At 45.3% G+C, this 17,660-nt stretch overlaps 1 protein-coding gene across 1 annotated transcript in view; it reads right to left on the reverse strand.

Annotated features, from left to right (window-relative positions):
* Window positions 1-8,645: 8,645 nt before the first annotated feature.
* Window positions 8,646-17,660, reverse strand: part of Cpeb3 (cytoplasmic polyadenylation element binding protein 3) — a 156,896-nt gene continuing 147,881 nt past the window's right edge. The window contains exon 10 of the mRNA XM_013034321.1: window positions 8,646-12,326. Within this exon, the coding sequence (XP_012889775.1) occupies window positions 12,099-12,326 (228 nt within the window). The 3' untranslated portion in view covers window positions 8,646-12,098. The remainder of the gene's footprint in view (window positions 12,327-17,660) is intronic.

A 17,660-nucleotide genomic window follows, 5' to 3' on the forward strand; every position in this document is an offset into this window, starting at 1 on the left:
GCCTGAGGCCCTGGGTTTGGTTCCTCAGCACCGCATAAGCGAAAAGAAAAAAAAGCTGGAAGTGGTGCTATGGCTCAAGTGGTAGAGTGAACCTTGAGCGGAAGAGCTGAGGGACAGCGCCAAGGCCCAGAGTTCAGGCCCCACAACCGGACCCCCCCCCAAAAAAATCAGGCATCAGTGGCTCACGCCTAGCTACTCAGGACGCTGAGATCTGAGATCATGGTTCAAAGGCAGCCCTGGCAGGAACATCCATGAGACTCCTATCTCCAATTAACCACCAGGAAACCGGAACTGGGGCTGTGGCTCAAGTGTTAGAGCATTGCCTTGAGCTGAAGAGCTGAGAGACAGCGCCCAGGCCAAGTTCAAACCCCATGACCAACAATAACAAAAAGATCCAATTTTCTTCATGAATCAAAAGAACAAAGAGCAAGTGGAATGAAATATCTATGAAGTAGAGAAATAAACATCTACCAAACTAGAATTCTGTGCCCAGAGAAATCCTTGAGAAAAGAGCTGGACTAACTGAATAGCCATGTGCAAAGAAACAAGCAAACATGCACACTGTATTCCTTTCTAAAACCTTGTCACACATGTGTAACAAAACTAACACTTCTGGAAGATAAGAAAAATCTAACAAGGGCTGGGAAGGTGGCTCAGTGGTAGAGTGCTTGCCTTGCATGCATGAGGCCCTGGGTTCGATTCCTCAGCATCACATAAGAAAAAAGAAAAAAGCCAGAAGTGGCGCTGTGGCTCAGGTGGTAGAGCGCTAGCCTTGAGCTGAAGAGCTGAGGGCCAGCGCCCAGGCCCAGAGTTCAGGCCCCACAACCGGACCCCCCCCAAAAAAAAGAAAATCTAACAAATGATCTATAGTTTAGTGATGACATTTTTATTTTTGCCAGTATGGGGTTTAAACTCTGTCTCATACTCACTTTTTTTGTTGTTCTGTCAATTTGAGCTACATCTCCAGTTCAGCTTTTTAGTCAGTAAGACTTTAGGAGAACATCAGCATGGGTACTGGGAGAACAACTGCCTTTTCTGAAGCTCCCTGCTCAACTAGCAACTGTGGAGAAGTGTGTGTGTGTGTGTGTGTGCGCGCGCATGTGTGGTTTGTGTGTGTGCACGTGTGGCTGTGTGTGTGTGCACATGTGTGGCTGTGTGTGTGCGCATGTGTGGCTGTGTGTGTGTGTGTGGCTGTGTGTGTGTGCGCGTGTGGCTGTGTGTGTGTGTGCGCATGTGTGGCTGTGTGTGTGCGCATGTGTGGCTGTGTGTGCACATGTGTGGCTGTGTGTGTGCACATGTGTGGCTGTGTGTGTGCGCATGTGTGGCTGTGTGTGTGCATGTGTGGCTGTGTGTGTGTGCGCATGTGTGGCTGTGTGTGTGCGCATGTGTGGCTGTGTGTGTGCACATGTGTGGCTGTGTGTGTGCACATGTGTGGCTATGTGTGTGTGCGTATGTGTGGCTGTGTGTGTGTGTGCACGCACATGTGTGGCTGTGTGTGTGTGTGTGCACATGTGTGGCTGTGTGCACACATGCACTCATGCCAGTACGGGGGCTTGAAGTCAGGGTCTCTCATGCGTACTTAGCTTTTTCAGTCACAACTGGCACTCTACCACTTGAGCCATCTCTCCAGTAAGACATTTTCCTGGTTAATTAGAGATGGTAATGGCTATCTTGCTTGTGCTGGCTTTGAAGCACAATCCTCAGATCTCAGTCTCTTGATTAGCTAGGATTACAGGTATAACCCACCAGTGCCTGTCTCTGATTTTGTTGTTTGTTCTTTTTTTAAAATTTTTTATTGTGAACATACTGTACAGAGGGGTTACAATTACATGGGCAAGATAATGAGTACATTTCTTATCAAGCATTGTAGCCTCCTCTTTTGTTTACCCTTCACATCCCTTCCCATATCCCACCCCCCCATACCAATATTCCCTCCCCCTTACCCCCCCACCCCGGTCTGATATATTTTTTCTTCTCCACTGCTTCCTATTCTTTAAAAAAGAAAAAGTCTAGGTGCTATGGTAGGCTTCAGGGAGCCTGACATGAGCAAGGTATGGATTGGGAGCAGGGGAGTATGGTGTGAGTCACTGGGCAAGGAGCCAGGCTGGGTGGTCAGCTGGCAGCAATGACCCCAGCAAGGAGCTGTGGCTATTCACAATTGTGAACATGGGCTGGGAAAGAATTCCATGTGATGCAGATGTCCACTTGCACGCCTCACAGAGCCCCTGCTTTTTGCTTTGTCTGGGGTGCACCACTGAAGCTTACAGAAAAGTGCCCAGGTCAGGACAGGCAGGGATTGCAACGGAGGGAAAGACTGCTGAGGGGGCAGCGAGAAGAGAGAGAAGCAGTGAAAGAGGCAACTCAGAGATAAAACCACAACCAGGAAATGCAAACAGAATAAAAAGAGCAGGAGCGCTCCTGCCTTCCTCCCCCTTCAGATGTTAGAGGTTATGAACAAGCCGATCCTAGCTACTCAGGGGTCTGAGATCTGAGGATCTTGGTTCAAAGCCAGCCCAGGCAAGAAAGTCCATTAGACTCGTAATCTACAATTTACTCAAAAAAGATGGAAGTGGTGCTGTGGCTCAAGTGCTAGTCTTGTGCAAAAAGAAGTTCAGGGACAGCGCCTAGGCCCAGGGTTTAAGTTCAAGCCCCAGGACCAGCAATAATACTAAGAAGAAGGGGAGGAGGAGGAGGAGGGAGGGAGAGGAAGAAGAAAATGAGGAGGAGGAGGAGGAATGAGGAGAGGGAGGGAGGAGGAAGAAGAAAATGAAGAGGAGGAGGAGGGAGGGAGGAGGGAGGAGGAAGAAGAAAATAAGGAGGAGGAAGGAGGGGGAGGGGAGGAGGAAGCAGCTGCCGCTGCTGCCAATGTCCTTGGCTCACGCCTGTAATCTTAGCTAGTCCAAAAGCTGGGATCCAAAGATAAAGGTTTGAAGCCACCCTGGGCAGAAAAGTCTGAGGTTCCATCCCTCATCCTCATTAATCAGCAGAAGCTGGGCGCGCGGGGGGGGGGGGGTGTCAGCTGGGAGCAACAGGCCACACAAATGCAAGTTAACCAAACCCGGAGATACATACACAAAGGGCAAGGCTGCCTCCTTCAGAAAGTTAAAGGACATGTCTGGCAAGTGGAAATCCTGAAACACCAACTGTACTTTGGGTAAGCATAGACTACATCCCCATGTTTTTTAATGAGACCCAGCTTAGCTCTATTTGCATAATAGGCATAAAACATCCAGAACTCATTGTCTGCACTGGCCAGGTATCTTAGATAGGAACTAAACATGAAATCCCTGCTGGACAAGAATCACCATTGGGAGCCTCCATTTCCTGCATGGTAAGCACAGGAGATGTTTCTCCCTGCCACTTCTCTCTGATCTTCTTTTACTGAAACCCTGGCTCAACTTCTACCTCATGAGACCCCTTGAAATGCTTTTCACTCAAGTTCCTGTGATTGATTGGCATGTGAACTGAGGTGAGGTGAGGGACCCCCATCCCTTCCCTTCACCGCTAATGTATCCATCACCCAAGTCAATGTCACCAATACCCTAGAAGCCACCTTCATGCTCCCAGTTATGTGAAATGAGTGGAATCAAATATTATGTGCCTTTTTGTGGTTGCCATTTATTTTTATTGGTGCTAGGAATGGATCCTGGGGCTTAGGCATGCTAGGCTTGTGCTTTACAGCTACAACTCTAGCCGTCTGGGATATTTTGATCAACACTAATTTGTGGGCTCTGACTAATGTTGCATATGCTTGTAGGTCATCATCTTTACTGTTGATAGAAGTATTCCATTTGCAAATGCAGTATAATTTATCCATCCTAACAATTCAGAGTATTTGGATAGCTTCATTTGGGGCTATATAAACATGTTGCTGTGATCATTATAATGTGGTTTTCTTTTTAACTTATGTCATTTATTTTAATTTTTGTTTTTGAGACAGGGTTTGGCTAGGCAGCCAGGCTGGCCTGGCATTCTCTCTCCTCCTGCCGCACAGTGCTGAGACTACAGGCATGTGCCACCACATGCCTGGCTCATTTGAGTATTTCTGTTGGGAACTCAATTTTATGTGAAAAAGCTTGGCCAAAGGTCATACATTCAGCTTTCTCAGACGTTTTCCAAAGTGGCTACATACTTCGCCCCTGTACCAGTACTTACCAAGATCTTTCCTAAGTCATGCATTTTCAGGCCCTTGTTTTAGTCATCCTAGTGGATACGCATAGGTACTGTGATTTGCTTTTAATGACGGATGCCAGTGGTGAGCTACAGGGCCTGTCTTTTGCAAAGACACCAGGCCCGCCAGACTTGCCAAGGGAGTTTTACAGAGTGGTTCGTCTAGCATCACATACCTGTAATCCTTGGTAACCAAAAAGCAAAAGTAGGAGGATCACAAGTTTGAAGGCCAGCCCCAACAAAGAAGAGGAAATAGTGCTGTCTCAAAAATGAAAACAGAAGGACTTGGGTGTAGCTCAGTGGTGGGGCGTTTGCCTAGCATGTGTAGATCGAAGCTCCAGAATTTGGGGTGGGGGGAGAGGGGGGCGGTAAGCATTTGGTGGATTCAGGGAGCAACAGCCCCTTCAGCTTAGCAGGTGAGCCAAAAGTGTGACAGGAAAAATAGCAAAAAGAGAATTAAACATTGAGGCAACGTACAGAGCCATAGACAAGGCTGCTTATTTTGGATATGAACATCAGCCGAGCCCCCAAGTCGTGGGCCGAGGCCTGGCCATGTGCTCCCTGGCCCGCGAGTCTGGATCCGCCTGAGCCAGCAGAGGCACCAGGCTTTTTCCCAGCTTCCTTCCTCTGAGGACTGAGACTGAGGCCATCACGCATCCGGCCCTGGGGGAATTTTTGCTGGCCAGGAAGAAGATGGAGGCCATGGGGGTGGGCTGAGCCCCTGGGCTCCATAGTCTTTCTTCCCCTAGAGGCCTTCCGCGCCCCCATTTCATCCTCTCTATCCTAGCTGCCAGGGCTGTCATGGATCCGGCTGTCTGTATGCTATTGGTCTCTTGTTAATCACCAAACCGAAGGTGGCAAAGGGCCAAGTTTCCTGCGGCCACAGCCACAGCCCCGCGTGAGCAGCCCTGGCCGGGCGCCTCTGTCCCTGCCTCGGATGGGCCGCGCTTCTGTGGGCGGAGACCCCAGGATCCATGGAGAGCCGTGCGCCGGGGGCTGGGGAGCCACTCCCGGAGGGCTCCGGGGCTCGCAGGGACGGTGGCGCAGGGCCCTTCCCCGCAGCCCCGGCCCAGCCCGGCGTGGGCGCGCGCCGGGACCGCAGCGCCTGCGTGCCGCCAGGGCGAGCGCGGGGCTCCCGAGCGCGGGGCTCTGGCGTACCCGCACCGCAAAGCGCCCGGCCCTGGGGACTTACACAAAGAAAACCCAGCCGGGCGCCCGGGGCTCAGCCTGTGATCCTAGCTACTCAGGAGGCTGAGCTCTGAGGATCGCGGTTCAAAACCGGCCCCCGCGGGAAAGTCTTATCTCCAATGAGCCACCAGAAAACCGGAAGTGGCGCTGTGGCTCAGGGCAGCGGTGCGCGGAGCCCCTGCCCGCAGCCCGCTGGGTCCCCGGGTGGGGCCGCCTGTGACAATACCCAGAGTCCTGCACCTCCAGAAGGCGCCCGGGTCACTAAGGAGCCATTTTGTGTTTATTTTGTCTTCTCCCTTCCCCGATTTTCTTTTTTTTTTTGTTGGTCGTGGGGCCTGAACTCTGGGCCTGGGCGCTGTCCCTCAGCTCTTCAGCTCAAGGCGAGCACTCTACCACTTGAGCCACAGCGCCACTTCCCCGATTTTCTTGAAAAGATGAAACAACCGAGAGCCTGCTGTAGCTGTGGAGCAGGGAACGGAGGCGCGGGCACTCCCTCACACCCTCCCTTCACGTTTCTGACTGCAATGTCCAAGGCTGGCTTCATGCTGGCTGGCAAAGTACCAGCGATGAAGACCCCAACTTCGCTCACGTGTAGGAGTGAATTTCATATGGGTGGCCCTGGGCCCCAACCCAGCGCGCGCGTGCGCGCACGCACGCGCGCGCGCGCGCACACACACACACACACACGGGAGTGCGCACGCGCGCGCACACACGTACACACACACGGGAGTGCGCACGCGCGCGCACACACGTACACACACACGGGAGTGTGCACGCGCGCGCACACACGCACACACACACGGGAGTGCGCGCACACACACACGGGAGTGCGCACACACACGCACGCACACACACACGGGAGTGCGCACACACGCGCACACACACGTACACACACACACGTGCGCGCGCTCTAAAGCCCCTGCAAGGAACACATTCATCCAAGTCAACCACCAAATTGTTTCCTGCCTCAGTCATGGAGACTGTTAATGAGAGTCAGTTTTGTCTGCTTTGCTGCAGAGTATGTGCTGCTCAGGGGTCTGGTTTTTTTTTTTTTCCAAAGCTAGTCTACAAAATTGGAGTTGTTCCCCAGATACACACCAAATACACCAAACTCATTCCTTAGCGAATGCAAAGGATGACAAGTGTCGGTACTTTATACAACTAGATTTAATAAGTTGTTATTACAGAAAAAAAAGAAGTCCAAACTACAAAGTTTAAGCAGTTGTAAGCAATAGCTGCATTGAGCTCCATGTTTAGTCACAGTACTGTATCCCATACAAGCAGAATTAGTCCAAGCCCCAATGGCAGAAGCTGAATAGGGTTACTAGCAAAAAATAAAATAAAATAAAAATCAACAAAAAAAGAAAACGATCCAAGAGAACAGGTAATAAAAGATACAATACATTTAAAATTAGTTGTTAGTTGAAAAACAAATACAGAGATCTTAGCTGGGAACACTCTAAAAGTTATGTCCATTATTTTGACAGCAAAAATACAAATACCTAATACTTTATACCCCAACAGAACTATATCCAGGAAAGAAAAAAAGAAATTATCATATGTTAGCACCCAAGTTTTCTACCTGCACAATTCATTTCTTTTGACATACAATTTAAACATCCCTGAATCACAGAATCTTGACCCATTTGGGGGTATAAAGTCAACAGCAGTAATTATAAAATACTCTGTGGTAAGATAAAACACTATTGCAGCTGAGATAGAGAAGTTTGATTATTATAAAAGAAGAAACCCAGAAATGTTAGCTGACAGTTACATACAAACTAGTGAGAAATCAACAACCTATACAATGAAGCCAGTTTTAACAACAAAAAAAATTTCAAGAAAAAACAAAACACCTAATCTGTGACTAATCTTTTATTCAAACCTTGCAAGTAGAGATGTCACAATACTCAAATATTTAGGTAGGAGCTTTACCCAGTTAAGTGCCATTTTGTTGCTAATACAATAGATAAAATGAAAACTAGCAGTTATTTTGCTAATTGCATAAATGCAGTACACTCTGCATTGGCCTATGCCTCACTAACAAGCTATAAAACACAAGATATAGGCAGAAATCTAAGCATAATCTTTATACCACTAAACAAGAATTTTTCCAATTTCTTTTCTTCTGTTCCTAATCATTTAGTTGTAGTTAATGTAAAATTCCAACCAGTAGTATCCAATGTGAGTTAAATTTTACATCACAACTTGATCTAATCTATATAGTATTTACAAAACTGAATACACAGAGCGTACCCAAGAGCCAACACTGGACACGTTTCTCTGAGTTACTGATGACCCTCGTGCCACAGCAGCGGTATTGGAAGAGGCCACAGCCCCAGCAGAAACACAGCGTCTATCTAGAGCAAGTCATTGGATGGTCTGTTTACGCAACACCAATTTTGCAGTTTTAGGGGCCATTGCAACAACGTGCTGCCTTAAGGGCATGTGCTGCGGGGCTTCCAGGTGAGGTGGGGGCTGGAAAGGCAGCAGCAGGAGGACAGACAGGATCATGCATGGACAGGCTCCATGTGTTGCCACAATCAAAGGCAGGGGGCGCTATAACAGGGAGTAGGCATGGGTGAGGAGGAAGAGGCAGCCTGACGCAAGGGTGTCCATGTACAGTGGTGACAGCTGTCGCTTGCAGAGAAGTGACACACTGAAGTACAGGCTACAGAGAAGGTGGCGTCTTCTCACAGATGTGACCACTGTGCATGCGTGTAGAGACTTGGGAAGGAAAGGCACCGTGTCACACGTGGACAGCAGTTGGTGGCAGATTCACACACACACACGCGCGCGCACACACACACACACGCACACAGGCACACGCATGCGCGCACACACACAATGTGGAGAGTTGGAGGGGAAAAGCATTGTTGACCTGGCTAGGGTTTTGAACCCAGTGGCGTTTCAGGAGGGGTGACTTCATCATCAAGGGGCCACCACACACTTGGCCACACCTGGTGTTGTCTAAATCCACTGTGACATCCCTAGAGACCTGTACTGTGACATCCCTAGTCTTACACTGAACCACTGGAATAAAGGAAAAGGCTTGTCCAAACTTCACGTTCTGCTCACTCTGTCATTTTATTACCCAAGTATGCAGTACATTTCCAGTCACTTTACATAACCAAGCATGCTCACCATCGTCACGCTACTGTAAACCACGTTCAGAAAGTTAATACATAAAGCTTTGCATTTCAAAAAACTAGACACTTTAGTAACAATATTACAAAGGTTTTAGCTTCAAAAATAACTGAAAATGAAAAAAATAAACTTTTAAAGAATTAGCATCATAAAATTAATTTATTCCAAGTAAAAATACAAAATAATATTATGACATTGACCAGATATGAAAGTCCCTCCCAGAAACAACTCTATTAATGATTGAGAAAGCACTCCTTTAAAGAAAATACGAAATAAAATGAAAAATATGTAAATATGTTTAATTTTTCTCTTAGCAAAAAATCTTTCTAAAAATAACAATGAAAATTTGTCTCAGTACAAAGGCTACATTACTATTGAAAAAATACCAGCATGAAGAAAAGGTACATATTTGACAGTAGAAAAATGATTTCAGTGAATCACAATGTCTAAAGTTTGCAATGAAAATAAATCTGCAATAAAGATTTATGCCTTTTTTCTTTTCTTTTTTTTTCTATTTTTTATACAAACAGTACAAACAGTATTGCACATAACAACAAATAGTCGAGGTTAGATTATAGCCTTCAAAAAACCCACTAGTTCAAGTGTCACACATCAAAGAAAGGCCACATCGGACCTGTGTCACCGGGGGCTCCCCAGCCAAGCTGCAGGTCAGAAACACCTCTGTGTTTTAAAAAATAATTTTTTTGAAGGACCCTCTCTTAATATAACATTAAGAACTTGGGGGGGCACATTTATTTACAAAACAAAAGGGAACATGTTATAATTTAATAAACTAAAAAAGTTCTCTTTAAAAAAATACAAACAGAAGAACTCTTTCACAATCCTGGTCAGTCGTGCACAATCAACGCTTGATTAGAAATATACAAATGAAGGGAAAATAGTTTCTACCATCTATCCGCCACTTCCAGCACCAAATGGAGTTGATTTTTGTAACCTAGTCTTCTTGACCATTTTTTTTCTTTCCATCACTTCAGCTTTATGCTGTACAATCTTCCAGCTTAAATTTTTCTTTTAAAAAATCTCAGTGTTATTTTAGTACATGAAAGAGGGGAGCTTCTTCAAAAAGATTTGCTTCCTTCACATAATTAGGTAGATTCTGTAGGTTAGATATGATCTTTAATATTATAGTTATAAAGCTCTAACGTCTTCATTTTCAAAAAACACAAATAATCATGAAAAAAATAAAGTTACCCATCTGTTAAATCATTTTCTTGCAGAATTAAATTAATATATATTTTTCTGAATAAACTTACTTAGAAAATATCATTTTCTTTCCTATATTTCAAAATTGAGGTATTGCAAAAGATCATGTCAGTCAGAAAGCATGCCATTTTCCTTAAAAACAAACAAAAAAATCTTCAGCCAACTTGAAAACAGTCTAAAATACAAAAAGTAGTAGTGCATAACAAAATTTCTTGTGCAGATGAAAAACAAAACAAAACAAAACCCACAAACATAGAAAACAACAGCAGCAACAACAAACAAAACCATACCTGGGCTGAAAAAAAAAAAAAAAAAAGCAAATATTACCAAAAAGCCCAGAGGCAACCTCAAAAGGGGAGGGATCTAAGAAGCATTTTTAATCCAGTAAACAACAACAACTACTACTACTACTAGTTTGTTTTGCCTTTTTGAAAACAAAACTACAGGTTGAGAGCCAGTAATTGCAACTAAACACTGGAGGAAGAACAGAACGGAAATCAACAATACTAACTTCAGACAGTACAAGGACGTCACGGCACGAAGAACACAGTGACTCGCATCTACTCTGCAGCGTCATATCCAGTCAGATTGTCCCCAGAATTCCAAAACATAGGAAGAATATCAAAAAAGATTTACATACTCTCGCAATCATTGTGTGTGTTTATATGTTACTATCTGCAGCCCAAGAGTGAATGCTAAAAAAATGCCCATGGTAGTACTAGCAGGGCTTAATTCTATTCAAGCTTTACAGGATACATCCAGGGAACTAAGTAGTTAATTTCTTACCAGATAGCCAGCTCTACCCAGGCCATCTGGCTGTGTACAGACATTTCTTTAGCATCACCGTTACACAACTTCCTTAAAGATGTGTGCCTAGTTTGTCAATCTGACAACTTATCTCTAGATACTGTATATATTCTTAGTGTTTGTAAGCTAAGATGAGCTCTTTGGTTTTCTGGACAAGGTCTGGAGCTATGTAAAATGGTACAAGCACTAGGAGATCGTAACTAAGAGCTCATGTGTTACTTAATAATATACCAGTTAGGAACTGTCAAGTTCATTAATGTCTGACACAGAGGCTTTAAACAGTTAAGTTTGATCACAGTTAGACATAATCACTTTACTATATAAAATAAATTGCACAATATATAACAGAGCACCGCAAAGTACTTCATCTACCGTCCACGAATTTGCTTTAAGAATATCCTACACCTAGATTTTCTATTGGTTGTAATATAAGTCATTCTGTTATGGGCTCCTCTTACTCAGCATTTCATTGTCTGAGGCATGCCTTCCTCCCCTCCATTACCAACTCTTTGAATGAAAAAAATCTCCTTTTAAAAAAATGAGTAGTTCATAGCTTATATAGATTATTAATTTGTGCATTGTGGGAAGGTTTTATACTAGACATTGGATATAAAATTTATTGCATGCAGCAACCTGATTAAATAAACATGCAGTCAGAAATAGTGACCTTCCATTGAAGCTTTCTCAAGTCCATTCTGATCCCCTTTTGGCAGCTGATTCTATCCCTAAATCACAAAAGTGTGTTGGTGGGTTTTTGTTTGTAATTGATACCTTAGCCCAAATAGAGTATTACGGTATTGACAATACCATTTTTAATAGCAGCAAAAGCTATTGCAGCATAAATTTACATAACATTAAAAGATCTAACCAAAGTCCTCAGCAAAACAAAACAAAACAAAAAAAGGTCAAACATGAAGTAAAAAAGAAAGATCCAGCTTATGAGGTATCCTTACAACTCAAAATACAGAGCAACTAAAGGCTGATTTCCATTAAGGGCTACCCCTACTCTAAATGACCCCCACTAGCGAATGCTGAATTGGGAAATTTTGCTACATCTGCCACCTAACTCACGAGTGTTACCTTTGGTAAGTCTTGTCCTAGGGGCGACTCTCCAAGTTTCTGAAAATAAGTGCATGCTCCAGTTTAAAAACAACCAGAACAACAACAACAACAACAACACAACAACAACAACAACAACAAATGAAAGTCACAGACATCAGTCTAATGGCCACTGATGAGAATGGCAGTCTACGCACTGTCAAAAGTGACAAATCAGGTGTAAGAAAATTAAGGTATCAAGCAGACGAAGGTGTGAATCAAAGTGCAAATCAGTACCGTTATACACTCTGCAACATTGCATTATACTGGACACTGAGTTCAGTAATATGACTGTAAATAATAGTAATAATAATAATTAATAATAATAATAAAAGACCCATTTCTTCTTTAAAAATCGAGAACAAATGCACAGATTTCCAGAACACTGTAAGCCCTGAGGCAGTGCCCTCTCTTTCCCCTCCTTGTTATCTACTCCAGTACTTGTGGCTGGGTTGGCCCGGGGCTCAGCTCCAGCGGAACGGGACGTGCCGAGGACGGTCGCCTCCCTCCTTCACCAACGGTTTGTGGAACTCGCGCCCGGCACGGGAATGTATGCTCGCCCAGCAGTATTCGCAGTAATACTGCAGACAGGTGACGTTGGCACAGAAGAACGGGGCGAACTTCCCGCCGCAGCGCGTGCCCTGGCACTCGTCACACATCTGATCATCCAGCACGTACGGCTTTACTTCCACCTGAGCCCGAGGGGAGAGACAGGAAAGAGAGGTTAGCGAGGCTTTCCCCCTCCTCCTCTTGACAGAGGGCAGCAGAGCTTGATGGCCTCCATCAGACCCTGCTATGAACTCCGCTCATCTGAGGACAGCTCCTTCATTTAGGAGCTGTGCATTCTTCACCTCTCTGTGCCTTGAGTGCTCTGTCTGGCCATCTGGAAAGGCAGGATGCTTCCTCAGACACTCAGAGAGCTGTGACTGGGATTAATAGCATCCTGGACCTGAGCAGTGGCTGACCATGAGGGACAAGGAGCAGGTCAGGAGGGGAGCCAGTAGGACAAAGGCCCCTACGCGGAGAAGGCAGGATGCAGAACAGAGGCAGGTGCACTGGCTGGAACTAAAGCAGGAGGAAGAGTCGCAGGATTGGCACGGGGCTAGAAAGGCTGTGGGCTTCAGGGTTTTGACGAGATGATCAAAAGCCCAACAGTGGGCTGGGTATAGCTCAAGAGACAGAGCACCTGGCCCTGGGCTCAACCCCAGTGCTGCCCAGCCAGCTTTGAACAAAAAACAAACCAAAAGCCCAACACTCTAGCACAGTGCTGGACAAGGGGTCGGGGTAGGGGGTGGGGACTGCTGCAGGGGGAGAAGCCACTGTAATAACAGAGGCTTCTTGGATTTTATTCACTTGATATCCTTCTGCCCCTAGACTACACGTCTCATACAGAGGGTGGTTTTGTTTTGTTTTTTTGGTTATTGTTTTTAATCACAGCTGCATAGGGAACACTTGAAAATCTAAATGAGACAAACCTGTATGACATGAAAACAAAAAGTGGAGAAAGAACAGAAACTGGCAGGCTGCCCTCAGAGCCGAGTCTCTGTCTTAGTGCCTCAGAGAAGGCAGTGCTTCGCTAGCCTTCATTTTCCTCCTCTTATGTGTCAGGAATGAGCACAGAAATGAAAGCCTGTCCTGTGCCCCGGGCTCACCTCAGAGGCACTCGGGAGAAGAGCGATGGCTGGAGCTGAGCACACCTGGCCCTGGATCTGAGCTGAGCGTGGTGACTGAGCGACCTCCACCAGGGGCTAAGTGAACCACAGGAAGCAAGTGACAAATGGTGGGGCCGCATGCTGTACTTTCCCGCTTCTCCTTCCCTCTGATGGTCAGCTCACCTGGAGTTCTACCTTTGGCCATGAGCTCTCACCCACAGGCCTAGTTGCTAGCCAGGCATGTCTACTCAGAAGACCCAAGGCAAGGCTCATGCTAGCTCTTGATTACTCAAGAGGAAAATGTGTTGACTTCTCAACCTGAAGTTGAAGTTAGCAAATGGGCTTCAAAAACATCTCTTACATTTATCTCAACATCAACGGTTTAGAAGTTAACCTGAGTTCAAGTCAAGGCCATACTAGTAGCTGTGTAAATTTAGGTAAGTTTCTCAGTTGTGGCAAGCCTCTGTGGGTACAGTGGGGGAAGGACATTTCCTATTTTATATGGGTTTCTATAAGGAGTAAATGTGCTCAATCATACAGAATGTTGCCTGGTACATGGCAAGTATGAAGCCTAGTTATTATTCCTACCACTCTCTCTGAAGCAGGGAGCATCCCATCTCCTGCTTGGGTGTGTTGAGCATCAGCAGCCTCTGTGCTGGCCATGCTTCAGGTTTCCCTGGTTCAATTCTCCTATACACATGTTGACATTGCAGGAATCTACTTCCACAGTGTTCCTCTCCTGACCAAAAGCCACAGATTCTCCACTGCCTGTCATACTGAGATCAGCCACTTTAGGAGGAAAACACAGTCTCTTGCCTAAAACATGTCCAGTGCCTTCACAATCTGCTCACTCTCTCCCCATAATGTGCCAACTCAAACTTGACTTGCACTTTTTTTTCTCTCCTCACATAAAATTAGTAATTAGAAAGGGAACAACTCAGCAGTGCTTAATACATCTCAATATAACTCTCTCTGGTTCCAAAATGTTTTTATCACCTCCAGAGGAAATCCTGTACCTATGAAGCAATTACTTCTCTCGCCTCCTCTTCTCAGCTCCTGGCAACAGCCAATCCCTAGGCTTACCTATTCCGGATATTTCATATAAATGTAATCACAAAATATGAGATTTTTGTTGTTGGTGGTGGTGGTCCTGGGGCTTGAACTCTGGGCCTGAGCACTGTCCTGAGCTCTCCAGCTCAAGGCAAGTGCTCTACCACTTGAGCCACAGTGCCACTTCCAGTTTTCAGGTGGTTAGTTGGAATTAAGACTCTCACAGACTCTCCTGCCTGGTATGGCTTTGAACTGCAACCCTCAGATCTCAGCCTCCTGAGTAGCTAGTATTATAGGCATGAGCCACCAGCACCCGGCTAATATGAGATCTTTTATGTCTGGCTTCTTTCACTTAATGAAGTTTTGAGATTCGCCCACATTGTAACATGTGCATAAATGTACCTGATTGCTCTTTAGGCCTAAATAATATTCTATTACCTCCAGTCCCACACTCAACATTTTGTTAATCTATTCATCTTGTTGAGGGATAGCTGGTTTGTTCTACCTTTTGCTATTGTGAACAGGTGTATTTTTTTTTGTTTTTTTTTTTTGGGTCCGGTCGTGAGGCCTGAACTCTGGGCCTGGGTGCTATCCCTCAGCTCTTCAGATCAAGGCTAGCGCTCTACCACTTGAGCCATAGCGCCACTTCCGGCTTTTTGCTTTTTGCTTATGTGGTGCTGAGGAATCGAACCCAGGGCCTCATGCATGCAAGGCAAGCGCTCTACCACTGAGCCACCTTCCCAGCCTAACAGGTGTATTGTTATGGACACACATATATACATATATTTGAGCAGTAAAGTTCCTAATTTTTTTTAAAGAACTATTAAATCACTGGGTACAGGTGGCTCATGCCTGTAATCTTAATTACTCAGGAGGTTGAAATCTGAGAATAGAGGTTCAAAGCCAGCCCAGGCAGTAAAGTCTACGAGACTCTTTTTTTTTTTTTTGGTCGGTCATGGGGCTTTGAACTCTGGGCCTGAGTGCTGTCCCTCAGCTCTTCAGCTCAAGGCTAGCACTCTACCACTTCAGCTACAGTACCACTTCTGGTTTTCTGGTGGTTTATTGGAGATAAGAGTTTCATGGACTTTCCTGCCGGGGCTGGCTTTGAACCGCAATCCTCAGATCTCTGCCTCCTGAGTAGCTAGGATTACAGGCATGAGCCACCGGCACCTGCTCTTTGAGACTTATCTCCAATGAACCACCAAAAAGCCAGATGTAGTGTGTGGCTCAAGTGGTAGAGCATTAGCCTAGAGCACAAAAGCTTAGTTCCCAGGCTGCGTTCAAGCTCCAGGACCGGCACTGAAAAACAACCACCACTAAAAAACCCTTTGAACTCACTAAACTACTTGGATACATCAACCCACAATAGTAGCTCTCAGCATTAGAGATGGAAGAAGTCACCTAGTGACAACATAAATAAGCTGCTGATAGAAAATCTTCAATCGCTAAAAGCAACAAAACACGACTAAAGTAGACATAAGCTAAGCAGAGCTCACGTGCCCTGACAGGTAATGTCCCTGTAATGGATGATCTATGCATTTGTGAAGAGGGCTGCAAATCTATGACTTACTCAAGACAAGAACATTTCTGAAATGAAAGACTAGAATATTCTTTCTGGCCAATAGAGAGAAATTTTAACCCAGGTTCAGTCTTTTCTTTTTCTGAGTTCAGTATTTTTTTAAATTCCTGAGGCTTGAGAATGTCTGAATGTCATCTCAAAAACAATGATGAATTAATATAACAGTTTTACTTAAACTGTATGTTTGGGATCCTCAGGGCTGTAACCTGAGTTCATTTTGAATCAGTTCCAAGCCCTAGTTTCAAGTTATACCTGGTTTTGCCTAGAATTGAAGTCAGGGCTACCACAACCACACACTATGAGTCATCAGAGCCAAACCGATGCAGTGCATAATAATGCATCAAAATGGTTGCTAACAAACATTCTATGGCATGTAGTATAAAGAGAAGCATTTAATACCTCAAATTTCAAGCTCTAAAGAGAAAATGGTTTTTAAAGTTACAGGTTTGGTCAGGCACTGGTGGTAGCTCATGCTTATATTCCTAGCTACTCAGGAAGCTGAGATCTGAAGATCATAGTTCAAAGCTAGCCTAGGCAGGAAAGGCCACGACACTTTTATCTCCAATTAATTACCCCCAAAGGCAGAAGTGGAGCTGTGGCTCAGTAGCCTTGAGAAAAATTGCTCAGGAATAGTGCCCAAGCCCCAAGTTCAAGCCCAGGACTTGCACACACCAAAAAATTACAGGTTAGCTCCAAGTGTCCTTGTTTCCAGATTTTGCCTTAGTGTTCCACGGAGGGCCGTGGCTCGTCCAGCAAGCTGCTTGCTATCACCTGGAGCAACATGGCTTCTTGGAAAGCCCCTTTAATTTGGGATTCTCAAAGCTTTTAAGCACAATATGCTCATGATAATATCCTCTTGGCATGTGCCATGAAGAACACCTACTTTGGCCTAATCTCCACAGCAACCCCATTACCTGTCTTATTAAGTATCACGTCTTTCCAGTTAAGGTAGGTCCTCTAGCAGAAGACAGTATTAAAAATGTCTAAACATTAATTTTTAGTTGTTCAACTATTCATGGGATGAGAGTTTTGCTGTTTAAAAGTAGATAACAAATGTCAAGGAAATTTAGGTAGCAGTGTGATAACAGCTTTCTAGAGCAACAAAGTTATCCACACCTTTCAGATATAGCAAATTCGCAGTTACTAAGTTTAGAATTGACAGGGCAGACTTTAAAAAATATCTTGAGGGGAAATCACGTGGATTTTTTTTTCTTTTGATGTTAAGTAGGATGAGCCTTACACAGCCCTGTTCATATTCAAAGGCACTAGGGGGTGAAAGGAAAAAGATAACTTTTTCCTGAAACACAGCCAGCCAGCCAGCAGCAGCCCACGAGGAGCACCAGTTCACCCTCTGGTGTGATCTTCTTTTCCCTCATGCTATTTGGGGCTAGGACAGGAGGTATGTGTACAAACTATCCCACAACCCATGAGAACAGAAGGCAAGAACATGGTTATGACTGACACTCTGTGTGACTGCGGGGTCATCTCCTCCCTGGGACACGAAGGAACAGAGCACCTAGCTCCATTGCAATTCCCAGACCTCACTTCCCCTCCCCTAGGAGGGCTTTGTACTAGCAATCCCAAATAATAATGAAGACTGGGGGGAGGGGGGAGGGAAGGGGGACGGGAATATAGTTGTGGAGGTGGGAGGAAGGGATGGTAGGGGAAAAACAAAGGAGGAGGCAACAATGATTGATAAGAAATGTACTCATGGGGCTGGGAAGGTGGCTCAGTGGTAGAGCGCT

This window comes from Dipodomys ordii, unplaced genomic scaffold, assembly GCF_000151885.1.
Source record: "Dipodomys ordii isolate 6190 unplaced genomic scaffold, Dord_2.0 Scaffold188, whole genome shotgun sequence".
NCBI lineage: Eukaryota > Metazoa > Chordata > Mammalia > Rodentia > Heteromyidae > Dipodomys > Dipodomys ordii.